This window comes from Chlorocebus sabaeus, chromosome 8 (genome assembly GCF_047675955.1).
Source record: "Chlorocebus sabaeus isolate Y175 chromosome 8, mChlSab1.0.hap1, whole genome shotgun sequence".
Classification (NCBI taxonomy): Eukaryota; Metazoa; Chordata; class Mammalia; order Primates; family Cercopithecidae; genus Chlorocebus; species Chlorocebus sabaeus.
Genome location: NC_132911.1, coordinates 28863808 through 28884744, shown reverse-complemented (window position 1 = coordinate 28884744; position 20937 = coordinate 28863808). Strand labels below are relative to the sequence as shown.

Sequence of the window (20937 nt, the reverse complement as noted above, 5' to 3'; positions counted from 1 at the left end):
AACTCCAGGAAAAGTGGGCATTGCCTTGGTTCATTCTACCTAGCTTATTTTATATTTTATTTTATTTTATTTTATTATTTTTATTTTATTTTATTTTATTTTATTTTATAGACAGACTCTCACTCTGTCGGCCAGACTGGAGTGCAGTGACACAATCTTGGCTCACTGCAACCTCTGCCTCCAGGGTTCAAGTGATTCTCATGCCTCAGTCTCCTGAATAGCTGGGACTACAGGCGCCCACCACCGCACCTGGCTAATTTTTTGTATTTTTAGTAGAGACAGAGTTTTGCCATGTTTCCCAGGCTGGTCTCGAACTCCTGAGCTCAGGCAATCCGCCCACCTTGGCCTCCCAAAGTGCTGGAATTGCAGGTGGGAGCTACCTCGCCCTCTCCTTAGCCTATTTTAGGGACATCTTTAACCTTCAACACCCAAGAAGATCCTTCTAAACATGTCAGTCCCTTAAAATCCAAGTCAATTCAATTCAGCCGCCTAAACCCACAGGGTTGTGACTTTACCTTATCAGGAGAAATGCAATCCGGCTATCACAAAGTAAGTGATGCCTGTGCACAGTTAGGAGGGATACTTTCTGCCTGGGAGATGTCTTTGGGGAGGGGCCATGCAAGGCTTTGAAAGCAAGAGCTGTTGAAAGCTGATGGCAATGGGTTCAGGATAAGTGGATAGGATAGATGTGATTTTTGAGGTACATAAACTCACTTGAACTTTTTGCATGGTATGCCCCTGAGGCTACTCTCTGATACAGACTAGCATTTCTTTCTTTTGTCTTTTGTCCCCTTTATTTTTTTGAGCTGACGTCTCATTCTGTGGCCCAGGCTGGTGTGCAGTGGCACAATCATGACTCACTGCAGCCTCGAACTCCTGGGCTGGAGCAATCCTCTTGTCTCAGCCTCTCAAGTAGCTGGGATCACAGGCACGCACCACCACACCCAGCTAATTTTTTTTCTTTTATTTTTTGTTTATTTATTTATTTTGAGATGGAGTTTCGCTTTTTCTCCCAGGCTGGAGTGAAGTGGTACAATCTCGGCTCACTGCAGTCTCCACCCACTGGGTTCAAGCGATTCTCCTGTCTCAGCCTCTCAAGTAGCTGGGACTACAGGTGCCTGCCACCACGCCCGGCTAATTTTTTTGTATTTTTAGTAGAGATGGGGTTTCTCCATGTTGGCCAGGCTGGTCTCGAACCCCTGATCTCAGGTGACCCACCGCCCCCCTCGGCCTCCCAAAGTGCTAGGATTACAGGAGTGAGTCACCGTGCCTAGCCCTGGCTAGTTTTTTTTTTTTTTTAAAGACAGGATCTTTCTATATTGCTCAGGCTAGTCTTAAACTCAAACCCTCAAGCCATCCTCCCTTCTCAGCTTCCCAAAGTCCCGGGATTACAGGCATGAACCACCACGCCCAACCCTTTTGTCTTCTTTCTTTCCTTGGCTGCCCACTTTTTTTTTTCCTTTTCTTTTCTTTCTTTCTTTTTTCTTTTTTTTTGAGACGGAGTCTTGCTCTGTCACCCAGATTGGAGTTCAGTGGCACAATCTCGGCTCACTGCAACCTCCGCCTCCCGAGTTCAAGCAATTCTCCTGGCTCAGCCTCCCCAGTAGCTGGGATTACAGGCACCATCAACCACCACGCTTGGCTAATTTTTGTATTTTTTTTAAAAGAGACGGGGTTTCACCATGTTGGCCAGGCTGGTCTCAAACTCCTGACCTCAAGTGATCTGCCTGCCTTGGCCTCCCAAAGTGCTAGGATTACAGGTGTGAGCCCCCGCACCCAGCTTGCCCACTTTGTCTCTAGCTCCTCTTTCCCCAGGAACTCCTGAAGGTCCTTAGCTTTGCCTTCCACGTTCTCCCCCAGGTCGAGCTACTGAACCTCCTCCTTTTCAAGGGTATTTGTCCTTAAAGAGGGTTTCCACTCCGTACTGAGCAGCAATACAACTTGAAGAAGTTACCAAATTTCCAGAAATCTGACCAAACCTCTTAGTCCTTAAAGACCAGGCGTCTTTTAAAAATCTTTGTATCCCGGCCAGGCGAGGTGGCTCATGCCTGTAATCCAAGCACTTTGGGAGGCCGAGGCAGGTAGATGGCCTGAGGTCAGGAGTTCAAGACCAGCCTGGGTAACATGGCAAAACCCTGTCTCAACTAAAAATACAAAAATTAGCAGGCGTGGTGGCACACGCCTGTAATCCCAGTTACTCAGGAGGCTGAGGCAGGAGAATCGTTTGAACCCGGGAGGAGGAGGTTGCAGTGAGCTGAGATCACACCACGTCACTCCAGCCTGGGCACAGGAGCGAAACTCCGTCTTTGGGGAAAAAAAAAATAAATCTTTGTATCTCAGGCTCTTAACATAGTTCCAAGCCTGTAATAGGGAAGTGTTTTAACTAACCTATTAATTAAAACAAGGGGGAAACGAGCCATGTCATAGAAGCCAAGGATGAATCAAAAGCTTCCAGAAGGGGATGCTCAATAACACCAACTATTACAGAGACACCAAAGGAGGATCAAAAACCATGCTCCCGGATTTGCGAAGGGAAGGTCAATGGTGTGCTTTGTCAGGACGGTTTTAGTGCAGGGGTGAGGGCAGGTGAAAGCATGATTGAATTAATTGTTGGTTGACTAATGACAGGTGGAGAAGGGAAGCTGGTGAGTGTAGACTATTACATTGGGAGGAGGGCTAGCACCAGAGGAGGTAGGAAGACTTCGGGAAATTGTCCTTGTTTTTTCTTCAAGTGTTACTGTTTGTTCTTGTTTTTCCATGGGAGGTTCTCAGCTGAGGATAAGGGGTTAATGGAGAAGGAAAGGTTGAATGTATCAGAGAATGACTAATAGAACAACACTGCCATGGAGGTGGTATGAAGAGTATGGTTGTTCACTGCAACCTCTGCCTCCCAGGTTCAAGCAATTCTCTCTCAGCCTCCCAAGTAGCTGGGATTACAGGCACACGCCAACGCGCCAGGCAAATTTTTGTATTTTTAGTAGAAATGGGGTTTCACTATATTGGCCAGGTTGATCTCGAACTCCTGACCTCAGGTGATCCACCCACCTCAGCCTCCCAAAGTGCTGGGATTACAGGCATGAGCCACCGCGCCAGCCTGTTTCCTCTCTGTTAAAGGCCATAATGATAGTGCCAATTTCATGGGATTGTTGTGAAAATTAAACGAGATCATATGTGTGGAGTGCTAAGTGCAATTCCTGGCACATCACAAACACTCAATAACAGCTAGAAGAGGTCATTGTTATTAGTGAGATCTAGGCTTTCACTAGGAGTTCACAATGCTGGAAAGACAATGTACACCTGAAAAATATGTAAGGGGACACATAGGGCCTTCTTTGTGGAAAGGGCAAAGATTTGTGGAATCAAACAAATTTGTGTTTGCATTCCAAGTCTGCCACCTACCAGCTGTGTGGCTTGAGGCAAGCCATTTAATCTGAGAGTAATGATGATGCCATGTAGTTAATATCTTCATTCTCCAATGTGTTAAGTGCCTACTAAGTACCAGTCACTGTACGAGGTGTTAGAGATAAAGAGACTTTAAAAAGACACTTTCAGCCAGGTGCGGTGGCTCACGCCTGTAATCCCAGCACTTTGGGAAGCTGAGATGGGTGGATCACCTGAGGTCAGGAGTTCAAGACCAGCCTGGCCAACATGGTGAAAGCCCATCTCTACTAAAAATACAAAAATTAGCTGGGCGTGGTGGTGCACACTTGTAATCTCAGCTACTCAGGAGGTTGAGGCAGGAGAATCCCTGGAACCTGGGAGGCAGAGGTTGCATGGTGAGCTGAGATTGTGCCACTGCACTCCAGCCTGGGCAACAGAAAGAGACTCCATCTCAAAAAATAAATAAATAAATAAATAACAAAAGACACTTTCAAGCTGGGTGTGGTGGCTCACGTGTGTAATCCCAGTACTATGAGTGGCTTGAGGCAGGTGATTGCTTGAGCCTAGGAGTTGGAGACCAGCCTGGGCAACATAGCGAGACAAAAAGTACAAAAATTAGCTAGGAGTGGTGATGTATGCCTGTAGTTCCAGCTACTTAGGAGGCTGAGGTGGGAGGCTCATTTGAGCCCAGGAGTTTGAGGCTGCAATGAGCCATGATTGTGCCACTGCACTCCAGCCTGGGTAACAGAGCGAGACCCTGTCTCAAAAACAAAAGACACTTTATCCAGGCTCAAAGAGCACACAGTAGCACAGTATAGCTGGGGAGGCAGATGAAGATATGGTTACAATTGGGAAAACTAAGTGCTCTTACAAAGGTAGTGTCAGGCAAGCAGGGAAATCCTGACACAGCGAGACTCCATCTTAAAAAAAAAAAAAAAGATAGGACAAAGTGACTTCCATAGCCTATGCAGGGACCATCAAAAACTATTGAATGGGTAAAGCCACGGAAAGTAAACTAGAAATCAGTTTTAGAATGAGCAGATTTGCAAAATGTGAGGGCAAAAAAGGAGAAACCCCTTATCCACACAGCTAAAATTCAACAGCTCCATCAAAATGGCTGTAGTATCTATACCATAAATATTTGTTGATTTCCTAAGTACTTGCTTTAAGAAACAGGTACAAGGGAATGCCTTATTTACTAGTTGTTTCTTTTTCCTCTAATAGTTGAAAAGAGAGAAACTGGCCAGGTGCAGTGGCTCACATCTGTCATCCCAGTACCTTGGGAAACCGAGTTGGGTGGATCACCTGAGGTTGTGAGTTTGAGACCAGTCTGACCAACATGGCCAAACCTCGTCTCCACTAGAACTACAAAAATTAGCCGGGCTTGGTGGTGGGTGCCTATAATCCCAGCTACTTGGGAGGCTGAGGCAGAAGAATTGCTTGAGCCCAGGAGGTGGAGGTTGCAGTGAGCTGAGATTGTGCCACTGCATTCCAGCCTGGGCGACAGAGCGAGGCCCTGTCTCAAAAAAGAAAACAAAAAAAAAAGGGAGAGAAAAGAGAGAGAGACCAGGACTTTTCTCTCTGTCTTGCTGGAGCCTGTGCTGAACCCCGAAGCCTGTTGATAGTTCTCCAATTTCATTTGGTGTTGAAGCCCCTGAAACTCCCGGGCTGCAGGTTGTAACTTGCATCTTGGTCCTCTGTCTCCCACCTATCAGAGGAATACTTTCCATGGGAAGATACGGGCATTTCTAGTCTTGGGCTCTCTTTTAAGAATCATTTTCACTGCAGAAGTTAAAGGAGACAGAGTAGTGTGAACAGAAGTCAACAGGGGAAACAGCTCACACGGGCTCTTCCCTGCAGTCCCTAGGGGGAGGATACTGTGATTTTCCTCCAAATATTTTCAGAACATTTTAAACGGTTTTGAGGACTTTAGAGAAAGTCCTCACTTCTTCTCTATTCTATTCCTCCCTTGCTTGAGCTCCTTAGGGGCTTTCCTCTCTTTTCAGTTTCAGCTTAAGTTTAAATACAATATTTCCATAGAAATGTTCTCTGGTTATCTTTTTCTGCCTGCTTTGACTCTGTTTAAAAAGCCAGATTCAAGTTAGCACCAGGACACACCATTGAAAAATTAAGTTTACCTGGTTATAAAAGAGATATAAAGTGACGTATGGAACCTTGGGACATTCCAAACTCTTATTTTTTATAACCTGAATGTAGGGAGGTGGTAATTAGGATGTGTGTTTAAGACAAGAGTACCAACCTCTGGTAACCAGTCTGGGCCCATGGCAAACACTAAATAAGAGCAAAAGGACAGTAGGGCAAAAGAATTTCAATATAAAATTATACCCTTTATGACCTTTTTTTTTGGAAAAAAAAAAAATGATAGTGATGGTAGGTAGTGATTGTTGTGTGCATTCCTTTTCAAATAATTTACTTGATGACCTAGCACAATGGCTCACATCTGCAATTCCAACATTTTGGGAGGCTGAGGCGGGAGGATCACTTGAGGCCATGGGTTCAAGACCAGCATGGGTAACATAGTGAGACACTGCTTCTACAAAAAATTTAAAAACCAGCTGGGCATGGTGGTGCACGCTTGTAGGCCCAGCTAGTTGGGAGGCTAAGGTGGGACGATCACTTGGGCCTGGGAGGTTGAGGCTGCAGTGAGCTAAGATGGCGCCACTGCACTCCAGCCTGGGCACAGAATGAGACCCTGTCTCAAAAAAAAAAACATACTTGCTAAAATTAAGAAGCTGTCATAGTGTCAAACACTAAGACTGGCAATCCTAATTTGGTTTTCCTGATGTTACTGTTTACTTTATTGGGCTGTGAAAATCAAAGGACCTGCCACACTAAACCCCCTGCTGGTCTAGCTGAGACCTCCTGAAGTACAGAGGTAGTGCCCCTAAGAAAGAAATTTCCTTTTTTTAAAAAAGGGGGCCTTCTGGGGGTAGCATTTTCTATTTTTAACCTTTTTTTGAAATTTTGATAAAAAACACATAACATAAAACTTACTATTGTCCAGGCCCAGTGGCTCATGCCTGTACATTTTGGGACGCTGAGGCGGGCGGATGACTTGAGGTCAAGAGTTTGAGACCAGCCTGGCCAACATGGTGAAACCCCGTCTCTATTAAAAATATAAAAATTAGCTGGGCATGATGATGCACACCTGTAATCCCAGCTACTCTGGAGGCTGAGGCAGGAGAATCACTTGAACCCAGGGGACAAAGACTGCAGTGAGCAGAGATCATGCTGGCACTCCAGCCTGGGCGACAGAGCAAGATTCCGTCTCAAACAAACAAACAAACAACAACAAAAAACTTACCATCTTGGCTGGGTGCAATGGCTCATACCTGCAATCCTGGTGCTTTGGGAGACTGAAGTGAGGAGGATTACTTGAGGCCAAGAGTTCAAGACCAACCTGGACAACACAGCAAGACTCCATCTCTACCAAAAAATGAAAAATAAAAATTAGCCAGGTGTCATGGTACGTACCTGTAATTCCAGCTAGTTGGGAGGCTGAAGCAGTACAATCGCTTGAGCCCAGGAGGTTGAGGCTGTACCACTGCACCCCAGCCTGGGCAAACAGAGCGAGACCCTGTCTCTAAAAAAACCTAAAACACTTTACTGTCTTAATGACTCTTAAGTGGTTAGGTGGTGTTAAGTACATTTATATTGTTGTGCAACTATCACCACCATTCATTTCTGCAGCTGAAATCTTCCCAAGCTGAATCTCTGTACCCATTGAATATTAACTCCTCATTCTCCCTTCTCCCAACCCTTAGTAAACTCCAGTTTACTTTCTATCTCCATGAATTTGACTACTGTGTGTATCTCATATACATAGAACCATGCAGTGGTGGTTCTTTTGTGTCTGACTTATTTCACCCAGCATAATGTTTTCAAGGCCCATCATCCATGTTGCAGTATGTGTCAGAATTTCCTTCCTTTTAAAGGTATTTTTTGACCAGACACAGTGGCTCACGCCTGTAATCCCAGCACTTTGGGAGACCGAGGTGGGAGGATCACCTGAGGTCAGGAGTTCAAGACCAGCCTGGTCAACATGGCAAAACTCTGTCTCTACTAAAAATATGAAAATTGGCCAGGAGGGGTGGCACATGCCTGTAATTGCAGCTACTCAGGAGATTGAGGCATGAGAATCGCTTGAACTCAGGAGGTGGAGGTTGCAGTGAGCCAAGATGGTGCCACTGCACTCCAGCCTGGGGGACAGAGCTAGATCCGTCTAAAAAAAAAAGGTATTTTTAACTTTTTTGACAACACTGCTTGTATTGAAGATGTTCAGTAACAGGATGGTTGATAAAAGGGCAAGTCTTGCCAGCTCTCTGTATTTACTCATCTGTAAAATGGTTCTGAGTTCTATTACTATCATTTAAACACATCTAAGCAGGGGTCACCAACCTACAAGGTCCAGGCACATGTGTGGTAAAGCCACCTGGAGGGAGGCTGTGGTGAAGTGGAGAGACTGGCCTTTGATAAAGGCGGCTGCTGCCAGTTAGTTCTAATCCACTCTGTCCAATGTGTAATGTAGGCCCAGTACTGCAAGCACAAATCTGATTTCACACTCTGTCACCCAAGCTGGTCTCAAACTCCTGGCCTCAAGCGATCCTCCTGCATCAGTATCCTAAAATGCTGGGATTCCAGGTGTGAGCCCCTGCCCCTGGCCACAAATCTGATTTTTATGTGTTGGCCAACACTGTTGGGCTAAACAGAATATGTTTGCGGGCTGGCTCTGGCCCACAGGGTCACCCGTTAGAATGTATCTGCCAGGGCTAATAAAAAGCTAATTTTAGTGTGGCCTCATTGATTCATTCCTGCAATTAACGTTTATGGGTCTCTACTAAAGGCTAGGTTACACATGTAAGTTAATCTTATTTGAAAATGTACCTATTTTATTAGGTACTAGCATCGTCTCCACTTTCCATATTAAAGACAAACCCAGAGCGGTGAAATAACTTGCCCCTGGTTACACAGTGGGAAGCGCTGAGGTGGGATTTGAACTCAGATGGTTTTCAGAGCCCAAAGTCCTGTCTCAAAGGAGGGCGACTCACAGGACGATGTTAACCTATGCACTTATGGACACTCCCAGAAAAGGTGATTTGCAACTTGTCTTGAAGGACGTCCTCAGCAGACAAGGCTGGACTGCAATCTAGGCAGAGGAAATAACTTGAGCCAGGGATCAAACACCAAGATTGGCAGGAAATGAGCAGGAAGAGGTAGCGGGGTCCCTGACGCCATCTATTCAACTGTTTTTCAGAAGAGGTATCAGCTCTCGAAGGCTTACGTCTCAATACCGGCTGCGAGAGCAAGAATGGTGTGTAAAGACGGGAATTTACAAAAGCCCTCATTGCTGACCTTAAGTGCCAGCGAACGACTCGCGCCCTAGCTTTCCCGCCTCCGCCTCCGCTGCGGCCCCGCCCACGACCCTGGGGAACTACAAGTCCCGTCATGCACCGGCGCGCGCCGGGAGCTCGCTCCTGCCCCGCCCCCAGCCCGGTCCCCGCCCCCAGCCCCGCCCTCGGCCCCCTCCCGCCGGGTCAGCCCCGAAGAGTCGCCGGTGGCCGCGGCAGACGGAAGCAGAACGAGTGCCTCGGCGGCCGCAGGATGGGGGACTCCAAAGTGAAAGTGGCGGTGCGGATCCGACCCATGAACCGGCGAGGTGAGAGCCGAGCCCCCCCGGGCCGCCGGGGCTGAGGCGGCAGGTGCCTGGCGCGCCTGTCCCTCGGCCGCCGTGGGGGGTCTGGCGGCCCCGCCCCTATAGTCTGCGGCGGGGCGCGAGGAGGGGCCCGCGGACCCTGAAACCCGCGCCCGCGCTGAGTCGCCCGGCTCCCTCTTCTCCCCTCCCTTCCCCCCCTGGCCAGTCCCGTACCGGGAGCCGCCAGGCCCCTCGTGCCGGCCCCGCTGCCCCTTCCGCCTGCGCCCGCCCCGCCCCGCCCCGGCGCCCTTTCGCCCTCTCGTCTCCCCCGGAGGTTCCCGAGGGCGCCCTCGGCCCTGTCGCCTCGCCTCGCCCTGGCCCCTCAGCCCCGCGCCTTCCCCGCCAGCTGTCACTGTCGCCCCCGCGCGCGGGTCGCCAGCGCCTGCAACCCGCCTTGGGACCGCCCGGGACCCCGCGTCTCGCCCGGGTCGCCCAAGCCTGCACCACCGCGGCCCGCGGCGGGAAGGAGGGCAGGGGGCCAGGTGGGTGCCCCGCGGCGAGTTCCTTCCACCTGGGCGTCCTGAGATTGAGGTCAGGTGGAGATGCCTTTTTCGTTGTTTTTGGACAGTCGAGAAAGTTTTGGTTTTGCCTGAAGTCTCATTGGTCATCTCTCAATAAATAGCTTAAGTGCCAAGATTCTTGTGGAATTGTATCTTTCTGACATTCTCTTAAGTCTGCAGGGAGGGTAGAGAAAGCAGATAAACCGAGTACATTGAAGTCATCTGTAGACCCAGGGAGTGGAGAGAACCCCAAAAGTCAGGAGAGAAGGTGGGCTGGGTCTTGGCTTTGATAGTAAAAAGCAGCGTGACTGGGCGAGTTGCTTTAAATAAGATAATATATTTGAAAACGCTTTATATACAAGGTTCTATCATTGGGGTCACTATTACTGTCCCAGGGGATGACTTTGCCATTGATAAGACTTTGAACTAATTAGAATCTTTTAAGTACCAGAGACAACTAAGAAGTTGTAGCTTCTTAGCAAAATCAAGTGTTAATGTTTATGTAGAAATTATAGGTTGTTTTCCTCTTCTTTGCTCTCTTTTGTGTATATTGAGACGTACAGATCAACCAGTTGACATAAGCTTTGTTGGTTTGTCCTTCTCGGGGAAATTGGTTTCTCGCTTGGAGTTATCTCGTCTATGGGAATTGGTTTGTCCTGTTTCTGCTAGGTCCGATTAAGGCTGTCAGGTGAGTTTTTTTCCTTAAGAACTTAATTACTTTAAGTTCTCAACTAGTGCAAGATTGAGTCCTGCTTTGCTTCACTAATCTCGTACTCTGACAACACAAAGCAAACGTCGATGTAATTCTGAAAATTTTCAGAAGCGTCAGTTTTTAAATATTCAGGTATTTGTATTTCAGTTTACTTCCAGTTTACCATCACAATAATTTAAAGAAAGAAGCCAAATGAAACATATCTGGGAATTGATTCTGAAAGGATGGTTTCAGCACATTCTTAAAATTTCCTTTTCACAAAAAACTTGGAAATGTCAGTGCTAAAAAGAGGCCGCGAACCAACCACCACAAAAGACATCTCAGATATTTAGAGCCCTTCTTTCCCTCTCCCTTTCTCCATTGGTTTCACTTTTTGAGGGGAATTCGTATGATTTTCACTCATAAATTGCCATTGATAAGGTTGTAATAAACAGCAGAGTTTAGAGGAAGGCAAAGAAATAATAGTTTTAGCTGTGGAATGGATGTGAGCTGATCCTTGGGTTCAACTCATTTTAAAATTGAGGTTTACCCATAGATTCCATTAGTCTATGTAGAGAAGTGCATTATTTGGTGTAAAGTACCTCCTGAGTTCACTTAGTGCCCATTCTTAGCCTTATATTTCCTGATATGCATGTAGACTTCTTTTTTCAGTGATTACCACACATAAATTTGTTCTTTTCCATTTTTGCTGTGAAGTAATTGTTAACATAAATAAAAAGGTTATTATGGAATACAGTGTGGTGGGATTCTAATTCCAGTGATTTTTAAAAATTGGTATCTGAAGTTTGTATAGAAAGACTAAAATAGGCCAGGCACGGTGGCTCACGCCTGTAATTCCAGCAGTTTGGGAGGCCGAGGTAGGTGGATCACCTGAGGTCAGGAGTCCGAGACCAGCCTGCCCAACATGGCGAAACCCTGTCTCTACTAAAAATACAAAAAATTAGCCAGGCGTGGTGGCAGGCGCCTGTAATCCCAGCTACTTGGGAAGCTGAGGCAGGAGAATCGCCTGAACCTGGGAGGCGGAGGTTGCAGTGAGCTAATACTGCACCACTGTGCTCCAGCCTGGGCGACAAGAGCAAAACTCTGTCTCAAAAAAAAAAAAAAAAAAAGGTTAAAAACCATTTTTCTTTCCAGTAATTTCTTTTTTTCTTTCTCATATGATCTGTAGGAACCTTTCCCTTAATTTTGAAAAGAATATTACTTTGAACAGTTATTAGTATTATAGTGTATAATTATGACAAATAGTAAAACTTGAGTCCTAATAGTTTCTATCATAACGTATAAGTGCAGGAAGCAACCTTATAAATCACTGTCCACAAATGAGGGGATGAGAATGGATTACTGTGATGATGTAGTTTTACTGTATAGACTCTGATATTTGGAATCACATTAGTTATCTTTTGAGGAAAATCTGAAAATTTCCAGAAAACTCCGGTGTATTAAGTCCTTGTGTGATTCAGTGTCTGGTTGTGCTTAGCTGTTTGGAGTTTTAAGGTGGTTAGCTGATTTATTATTTAACAGTTATCCTCAAAGTGAGAGTGTTTTAGTCTTTTTGCTAAACTGTATGTGGGATTGGGAACCTTAGTTATTTGAAGGTTAAGCATTAGGCCCTAATTCATTAACAGGAAGAGTTGTAATGGCTAATTTGTCAGGAATATTTTTCTAGTCATACATTTGTTTTAACATTACACTAACAAAAGGAAAAATAAAAAGGAAAGAAGTTCACATACTTTCTTCATCCTAACAGCTTTTCTTTTCCATGCCAGTTTGTGCTCACATGTGTATGTAATTTTACATGATTTTAATATTACAACCTTTATTTTGCCTTTCTTCATCTGAGATACAAAGCTAAACAACTAGAGAAAAAGGGGTAAGTTTTTGTCACAAGATCTTCGAGTTCTATTTGCAGATGTTGTTTGTTTTCCAATGTTGTTCAGACTGTACAGCTCAACAGATAACTCTTGTGTGCGGTCCATGCACTGCACAGAACACCCATTCATACATTATTAACCTGTCTAATCATTACAGGAGCTGAAAGTTTTGTAGCCATAATTGGTGGGATTAGTTAGATCAGCAGCATTCTCCTTTCCAGGAATTTGATGTTTTCTAACTTTAGGTGACTTAAAAAACATTTAATAGTTAAGAAACCTTTATGGAGTGCCTGCCAGGTATCTAGCTTATATTAGATAGGATGAGAGCTTAATGCCTTTCCTCAAGGGATTTCCTGTGTTTAAATCTGTGTAAGATCAACTACCAAAATAAGTAAATATCTGTAAAAGGTGTTTGGAATGCCTTTGTTATCTATCTAGACTAAGGGGGCAGAACCAGGAAACGAAATGAATGAAGATAGAAACAGTGAAATAGATTATTTCAGGTGTTAGGGAGCATGGACAAGAGATTTATTTCAGGAGATATTTCAAATGAGTTTACTTTGCATTTTCCAATACTTGACGTGGTGAAAGACACAGAAGTATGTAATAATGTCTAATAGAGTCAGTGCCTTGGTAATCATGATGTAGTAATGGAGGGACTGTTGTACAGCGATTAAAATGATGACAGTCAAAACCATTTAACAAGGAAGATCATGTTCTCTGTTAGTGGAAAAAGAATGTAAAGCTGTATGTGTAACTGATCAAATCTATTATGATTATTACTATGTAAAAATGTATACAGGAATGGGCAAGAGCTAGAAAGAAACATGAAAAAGTGAAATTGATTGTTCTTGTTAGGGGATTTTACTTCCTAAAAGTTTTCTTAGGGTTGCCTGGTACTATCATATTAAGTTTCTTAAAGCATGCTTTATGGTTCATGCCTGTGAGGAAATGACTGTCATGGGCTTGAAAAGAAAATGCCTGTGAAAAGATTAGATTAAAAGATAAACAGCTGTAGCAGGCTGCTAGTTATTAAGTGCTAGGCGAATGACAGGGAAATAAGGGAATCGAGAGTTTAGACTTCACTGAGGAGGGTGAACTTTGGTTGGACTTCCAGGGAGGAAGCTTATGATGTGAGCACGGGGGAGGGGAGGGCATGGATTCTTCGAGGAGGAAGTGTGGCCTGAGAGTGAGGACGCAAGAGACAAGAATGAGCAAAGCAGGTGTAGGCAGCAGAGATGAGATCTGCCTGCCAGAATGGAGATTCTGTGAGGATAGCTAGAGACTGATGGGACGGGAAGGTCAGGTGGATTGCAGGAAGCCCTGAATGTGGCCAGGCCAGAAGTCTGGACCTAGGGTGGCTGGTCCATGCACTCTGTTTTGCTTCTTGTGACCTTGTGTGGGCCTTAGACACAAACACGACGGAGAAAAATTGGTAGATCTCAAAGCAAGATTGGAAACCTCAGTAGATGACCGATTTCTGGCGTAGCTGGGCAGGATTTAAAAGCGCTTGCTGAAAATGAAGCCTTGTGGATGGGCAGCGTAAGGAAGCCGGTCAGAATTAAGCAGCTGTGACTCAGAAGGCAAAGGAAAAACCCAGCAAGTGCGAGGAAGCTTAGAAGATGCTGGTAGTCAGTGAAGATGAAGACATAGGTGACCCTTAGGAAATGAAAGGACAGGAGAAGGTGGCTTTGACCCCTGGGGTCATTGGTGATTCTTCAGTCTTCTCAGAGAGATCACTGACAGATGTGGAGCCAAAGAGGACCATGGATGGAAATTTGCTAAAACAGAAGATACTTGTTTTGTTAGCATCTGTTTGATATGTTAATGGTGAATGAGACACACATCTATTACAACATTGTTTTGTTTCTGCCGTCAACTCAGTGACTGAAATTTGGATATATGCACATAGGGCCAGAGGCATTTTGAAAAGAAGGTACACTCTTAAATTCTTTTCCCCAAATCTTGTGTGTTTTTTTTTCTTTTTCTTTTTCTTTTGAGACAGGATCTCCCTCTGTTGCCCAGGCTGGAGTGCAGTGGCATGATCATCACTCACTGCATCCTCAACCTCCTGGGCTCTAGCAGTGCTCCTGCTGCAGCCTGCTGTGGAGTTGGTACACAGGTGTGCACCACCATGTCTGTCTAATTTCAATGTTTTTTTTGTAGAGATAGGGTCTCACTTTGTTGCCCTGGCTGGCCAGACCTCCTTTCAAGAGATATACAGTTATAATATAAAATACGATGTTGTTTAATTGGCATTAGCTTTTACCCTCTCACCTCCATAAAACAATGACTGTCTGACTTTTCCACGTAAGTGCTGAAAATGGAAGAAACCACTGATAAAACTATTAGTTAAGGAGATGGATTGAAGTGCTGATTGAGTGGAAATGGATGTATTGATCTCTATGCTTGCTCATCACGTTCCCCTTGTGTTTGGCAGAGCATGTTCTTAAAAAAAAAAAAATTCGGCCAAGATGAGCAGTGTGCCCCGTGACCCCAGAAGTGCATGAAACTAACTGGTCCACTCCACACAAGTCCATGACTTAACTGTATGGGGCTTTTGCTCTCAGGAGATAAAGATATCTTTAGAAAATGGTATCCATTCGTCATTCATTTCAACAGTGTCGATTGAAGAAAAAGAAAATAGCTACTTTTTGACAGCTTTCTATTTGCAAGCAATGGAGTTCAGTGCTTTTTAATGCTTTATTTTATTCTTCAAACCAGATTTTGAAAAGGAATTGTAGGCCAGGTGTGGTGGCTCACCCCTGTAATCCCAGCACTTTGGGAGGCCGAGGTGGGTGGATCACTTGAGGCCAGGAGTGTGAGGCTAGACTGGCCAACATGGTGAAACCCTGTCTCTGCTAAAAATACAAAAACTAGCTGGGTATCGTGGCGAGTGCCTGCAATCCCAGCTACTTGGGAGGCTGAAGTGGGAGAATCACCTCAACCTGGAAGGCAGAGGTTGCAGTGAGCTGAAATCGCACCACTGCACTCCAGCCTGGGTGACAGAGCGAGACTGTCTCTAAAGTAAAAGGTAGTAATTGTAGCATTTCTATGTAACAGAACCTCAGAGAGGTTAATTAACATTCCTAGAACTACAAAACCCACCTGTGCGTTTACTACAGTGTTGGACATTATTATCTTTAAGGGGATCTTGCAATCCTGAGATTACTTCATTTTCAGAGATGTGCAGGATACACTGGAAGCGTAAGTCTTGATCTTCCACCAAAGGAGCTCCCAGTCTTGTTGAAAATAAGAGATGCATGTGTGAGTTCATTGGAAGAACATATGTACCTAGTGCACTGATGGCAGTGAATCATGAATTAAAGAAATAGGGGCGGGATTTGAGAACAGCACAGAAGACAGCTTGAGCGGGCCTCTTGGCTCCAAGTCCCACTGGGGTGACGTGGAGGAGTCCAGATGGGTGCTGCACATGCGGTGGATTTGTGTCGGCATCTGAGGATCACTGAACTTGGGAAATCCCCTGCAAAGCCTCTGATTTAGATGACTGGGTGAATGCCGGTGTCATTAGCTGAATCAGAAGCACAGGAGAAGCAGGTTTTAGGGTGGAGGTGTGGGAAATGATGAGTTCTAGTCTCAGACAGTCCAACAGTATGTCATCAGTGCTTATGTGCCATGTACCTTGCCTGCAACTATGAATAAGATGCAGTGTGCCTGGAAACAACTCATCACAATTGGGTTTTAGGTGTCTGAAGTGCAGCCAGGTGGATGGATCCAGAAGACCATTGTGAATATGAGTCTGAAACGAAGGGACTGGACGTAGGTGTAGATTTGGGAGTCATTACTGTAGGTAGAAGATAGAGCACCTCAGATGTGTCTGTGATAGAGGCAGTCACAGAGGCCAAGAAGAGCAACCTCAGGAGAATCAGGTGAAAGCAATGTTGTGGATGCCTAAGAAGGAAAAATGTGTCAAAAGAGTGAAAGGTCAGCAATCACATGTCACAGGAATGGCTGCGTGATTAACACAGAATTGTGTTCAGTGGATTTGGTGTTCTGATGGTCAGTGTTAATGTTCAGGATAATTTCACTGAAATGAATTAGTGTTGGGCATTGGAAGTGGGCTGAGGAGTGAGTGGGCATGCCAGTATGGAGGCAGCGAGTCTCAAGAACATTCTTTCAAGAAGTTCCAGGTAGAAGGGGAGGGTTCAGAGTGGTACCTGGAGGGGTAGGTACTTTGTTTTTTTAAAATTTTGGAGATATTTGAACCTTGTGTAGATAGAGCCAATAGAGATAAGTTTTTGAAATATGGGAGGAAGAGAATAATTATATAATGGGAAAGCCCTGGAATTTCAAGCTTCATTTTCTTGATGGGGTAAAATGTGAGGTTATTGAAAGTAGGAGGAATTTGGTGAGCTGGGGAATTCTGAGTAGTGAATGTGTAGGAATGTGGTTGAAGGACCCTAACTGTGTTTTCTATCTATTGAGGGTAGTGGGGTCATCCATTCCAAGTTTTTTCTTCTTGGTTTTTAGATAGAAGTCACATCCCCAAAGTGTACCATTACTGGGTTTTAGTTTACTCACAGACTTGTGCAACCATCGTTACTATCCAATTCCAGAACATTTTCATCCCCCCACAGAGAAACCTTGTACCTGTTAGCAGTCACTCTCCATTTCCCATCCCCTAGCCCCTGGCAACCACTAATCTACTTCCTGACTCTATGGATTTGCTTATTCTGGCATTTCATACATGGAATCCTATATTATGTGAACTTTTGTATCTGGCTTCTTTCACTTGGTATAATGCATTCAAGGCTCATCCATGTTTTGTCATGAATCAGTGCTTCATTCTTTTTATAGCTGAACAACGTTCTGTTACACAGATATGCTGTGTTTTATATTCATTCATCAATTGATGGGCATTTGGCTTGTTTCCAATTTTTGGCTATTATGAATGATGCTTCTTTGAACATTTATGTACAAGCTTTTGTGTATACATGTGTTTTCATTTTTCTCATATATGCATATATATAGGAGTGGAATTTCTGGGTCATATTGTAACTAACTTTTGAGGAACTGTTTTCCAAAGCATCTGAACCATTTTACATTCCCATAGAAATGCATGAAGGTTCCACTTTCTCCACATCCTCACCAACACTTGTTCTTGTCTCTCTCCATGAGTATTGCTATCCTAATGGGTATAAGGTAGTATCTGATTGTGGTTTAGATTTGCCTTTCTCTGGTAGATAATGTTGAGCATCTTTTCATGTGCATATTGGCCATTTGTATAGCTTTGGAGAGATCTCTATTCACATCTTCCCCTTATTTCAAAAACTGTTTTTTTGTCTTTTTATTACTGAGTTGTAAGACTTCTTCATACATTCTGGATACCATTCTGTTATCAAATAGATGATTTGCAAATATTTTCTTGATTTTATGGGTTGCCTTTTCACTCCCTTGTGTCCTTTGATTCATGAAAGTTTTACATTTTGATGAAGTTCAGTTTATTTTCAGTTGCTTGTGATTTTACTGTGATTTCTGAGAAACCATTATCTAACATCATGTGGATTTCATTTGTTTTCTTCTCAGAGTTTGATAGGTTTAGCTCTTACATTTAGGTCTTTGATCCAGTTGGAGTTTTGAATGTGGTGTGAGGTAGGGATCCAACTTCATTCTTTTGCTTGTGAATATCCAGTTGTTCTAGAACGATTTGATGAAAAGACTGTTGTTTCTCCATTAGATTGTCTTGGTATCCTTGTCAAAATCAATTGACCATAACTGTGACAGTATGTTTCTAGACTCCCAATTCCATTCCATCAATTTATATATGTCTTTACTTATGTAAGTACCACACTGTCTTGATTACTTCACCTTTGTAGTAAGTTTTGAAACTGGGAGTCAAGTCCTCTGAGTTTTTTTTTTTTTTTTTTTTTTGAGACAGTGTTGCTCCTCTCAGCCAGGCTGGAGTGCAGTGTCATAATCTTGGCTCAGTGCAGCCTCTGCCTCCTGGATTCAAGCGATTCTCGCACCTCAGCCTCCTGAGTAGCTGGGATTACAGGTGCCTGCCACCACGCCTGGCTAATTTTTGTATTTTTGATAGAGACAGAGTTTCACCATGTTGGCCAGGTGCCTTATGAGTTTTTTAAATATCTGTTAGTCTTCTGAGGTTGATTGGTTTCTTTTTTAAACTGTTTATTTATTTAGAGATGGAGTCTCATTCTGTTGCCCAGGCTGAAGTGCAGTGCTGTGATCATAGCTCACTATGGCCTTGACCTCTTGGGCTCAAGAGATCTTCCCACCTCAGCCTCCCAAAGTGCTAGGATTATAGGCATGAGCCACTGCGCCCAGCTGATTTGTTTCTTGAGTATGAACATTTTATGTTTTTGGTCACATAGGATTATTTTATTTGTTTTTAGATATGAGGGCTTGCTCTGTTGCCCAGGCTGGAGTGCAGTAGCACGATCATAGCTCATCACAGCTTTTAACTCCTGGGCTCAAATGATCCTTCCATCTCAGCCTCCTGAGAAGATGGGCTACAGGTGCATGCCACTACACCTGGCTAATTATTTTTTTTAAAATTTGTTTTAGGGACAGGTTCTTGCTGTGTTGCTCAGGCTAGTCTTGAACTCCTGGCCTCAAGTGATCCCCCTGCTTCAGACTCCTGAGTAGCTGGGGGATTATTTTAATTATTTTCACACTACCATGTCTCCTCTCCTAACCTGGCATCTTATTCTTACGTTAGCCATGTTAGAGCTCAGTTATATTTTAACCTTTTATTTATTTAATACATTTTCATGTTTACTAGTAACAATATAAAAGTAGTGATTAGGATATTTTACATACTTCTTTTTAGAAAACAAAGACCAATTTGCTTTTTACTTATATGGTATCATGTAATTTTTTTCTCCCAGGGTCAACAGATCTCAATAAAAAAGGGAGTCCCAAGTGACTTACAAATAGAACAAAGTAGTATAAGTAGTGTTTCCTGCTATGCCATTAAATTATAGATTCCAATTGGGAAAACAAGTCCTTCCTACATAAATATCATTGATGAATGTTTTATTTATGAACATGTGTAGACATGGAAAAGTATTGGATATGTGACACTAATTGGTTGAAAATAGGATCACATGTGGCATGCAAAGTTTGCGGTTGAATAAGTAAATCTTACAAATAGTTTATTATCTACCTTTAAAAAATGAACCCAAGTGAATTTAACAGTAAACTATAGTTAGATATTTAGGAACTTGATTGGTAGGTAAAGGGAGGTACACCTATGTTTCTGGATAGTAGATTTGGTTTGGAAATTATTACTAATTTTCTGGAGAATTAGAAAAGCAGATTACTAAGTAGGCAACTCAGAATTATTTTGTTCAAACTGAGAATGATGCATTTCCCCAGATGGAACATGAGTTTTGTAAAGGGAGTCTCCCAGGCCCTGCCCATATTTTACTATGATGTCATTGGGGTGCGAGCCATAGCTGATGTGTGCATCGAAGAAAGACTTGTTTTAAATTATTGTTCACTTTTACAAGGTGACTAATATGCTGGCTGAATAGACTGAGTTGTCAACTGTTGATATTTTAATATTCATTGTGGGGAATTTGCCCTGGAAAGGAATCTTGTTTGGGAAATAATACAGGATCTTTAATGTTGTTGGTGGAATGTATTAATTTCTCCTTTTCTTTCCTCTTCCCCTTCGTCCCTTCCCACTTCCCCCTTCTCCCATCCCCTTTCCTTTTTTCCTTTTTCCTTTCCTTTCCTTTCTTTTCCTGGCTCATGGGTACGTCAAAGCATTTGTGGTTCTGAGTATTGTAAAGCTTGATTAGTCATGAAATAAAGTTACAGTGCTACCTTAATATCACTCTTGCTTTTAATTGCTTTTTATACATAGTACTAATTAAATTATAATCTTGCTATTTTAGGCTTCACTATGAATAAACTTGTCCATGTGTTACTTATAATGAGTATTGAGTGCTATATTTTAAATTGCAAAATACAATATAATCTTTACCATTTTAGTCTGTGAAGTGCACAGTTCAGTAGCATTGCGTACATTTCACATTGTCGTATCACCATCACCACCATCTATTTACAGAACGTTTTTCATCTTGCAAAACCGAAACTCTATCTCCATTAAGTAACAACTCCTCTTTCTCATTTTCCCCCAACCCTGGTAACCCCCATTCTACATTGTGTCTCTATGAATTTGACTACCCTAGGTACCTCATGTAAGTGGAATCATAGTCGTTTGTGACTTGCTTATTTCGCTTAGCATGGTGTCTTCAAGGTTCATGTTATGGTGCATCAGAATTTCCTTCGTTTTTAAGGGTGAATATTGCAGTGTATGTATATACATTTTGTTTATCCATTCATTTATCAGTGGGTGCTTGGGTTGCTTCCGTGTTTTAGCTGCTGCCATGAACACGGGCACACTTTAGTACTGTTTTTACAAAGGCAGTGCATAGCAGCTAGGCTTTTTTAAATTTAGTATTTTAAACCAAGAGAAAGGTGTTGATCTTTTGGATTTTTGGTAGGTGTTTTTTGTTTTTCCAGGCTAAGTTTAAGGCTTACATTTGTAACTGCTATTTAATCATTGTTTTTGCTTTTTTTTTTTTTTCTCTTTTTCCAGACGGGGTCTCCCTCTGTTGCCCAGGCTGGAGTGCAGAGGCATGATCTTGGCTCACTGCAACTTCTGCCTCCCAAGTTCAAGTGATTCTCTGGCCTCGGCCTCCCGAGTAGCTGGGGATTACAGGCGCCCACCTCCACACTCGGCTAATTTTTGTATTTTTTGTAGAGACA

At 43.6% G+C, this 20937-nt stretch overlaps 1 protein-coding gene across 2 annotated transcripts in view; it reads left to right on the top strand.

The window, feature by feature from the left end:
• Positions 1–8920: 8920 nt before the first annotated feature.
• The window catches only part of KIF13B (kinesin family member 13B), a 197596-nt gene continuing 185579 nt past the window's right edge, over positions 8921–20937 (top strand). For both annotated transcript variants that reach the window (XM_007962061.3, XM_007962060.3), the window contains exon 1: positions 8921–9058. In XM_007962061.3, the coding sequence (XP_007960252.3) occupies positions 9004–9058 (55 nt within the window). In that variant the 5' untranslated portion in view covers positions 8921–9003. The remainder of the gene's footprint in view (positions 9059–20937) is intronic.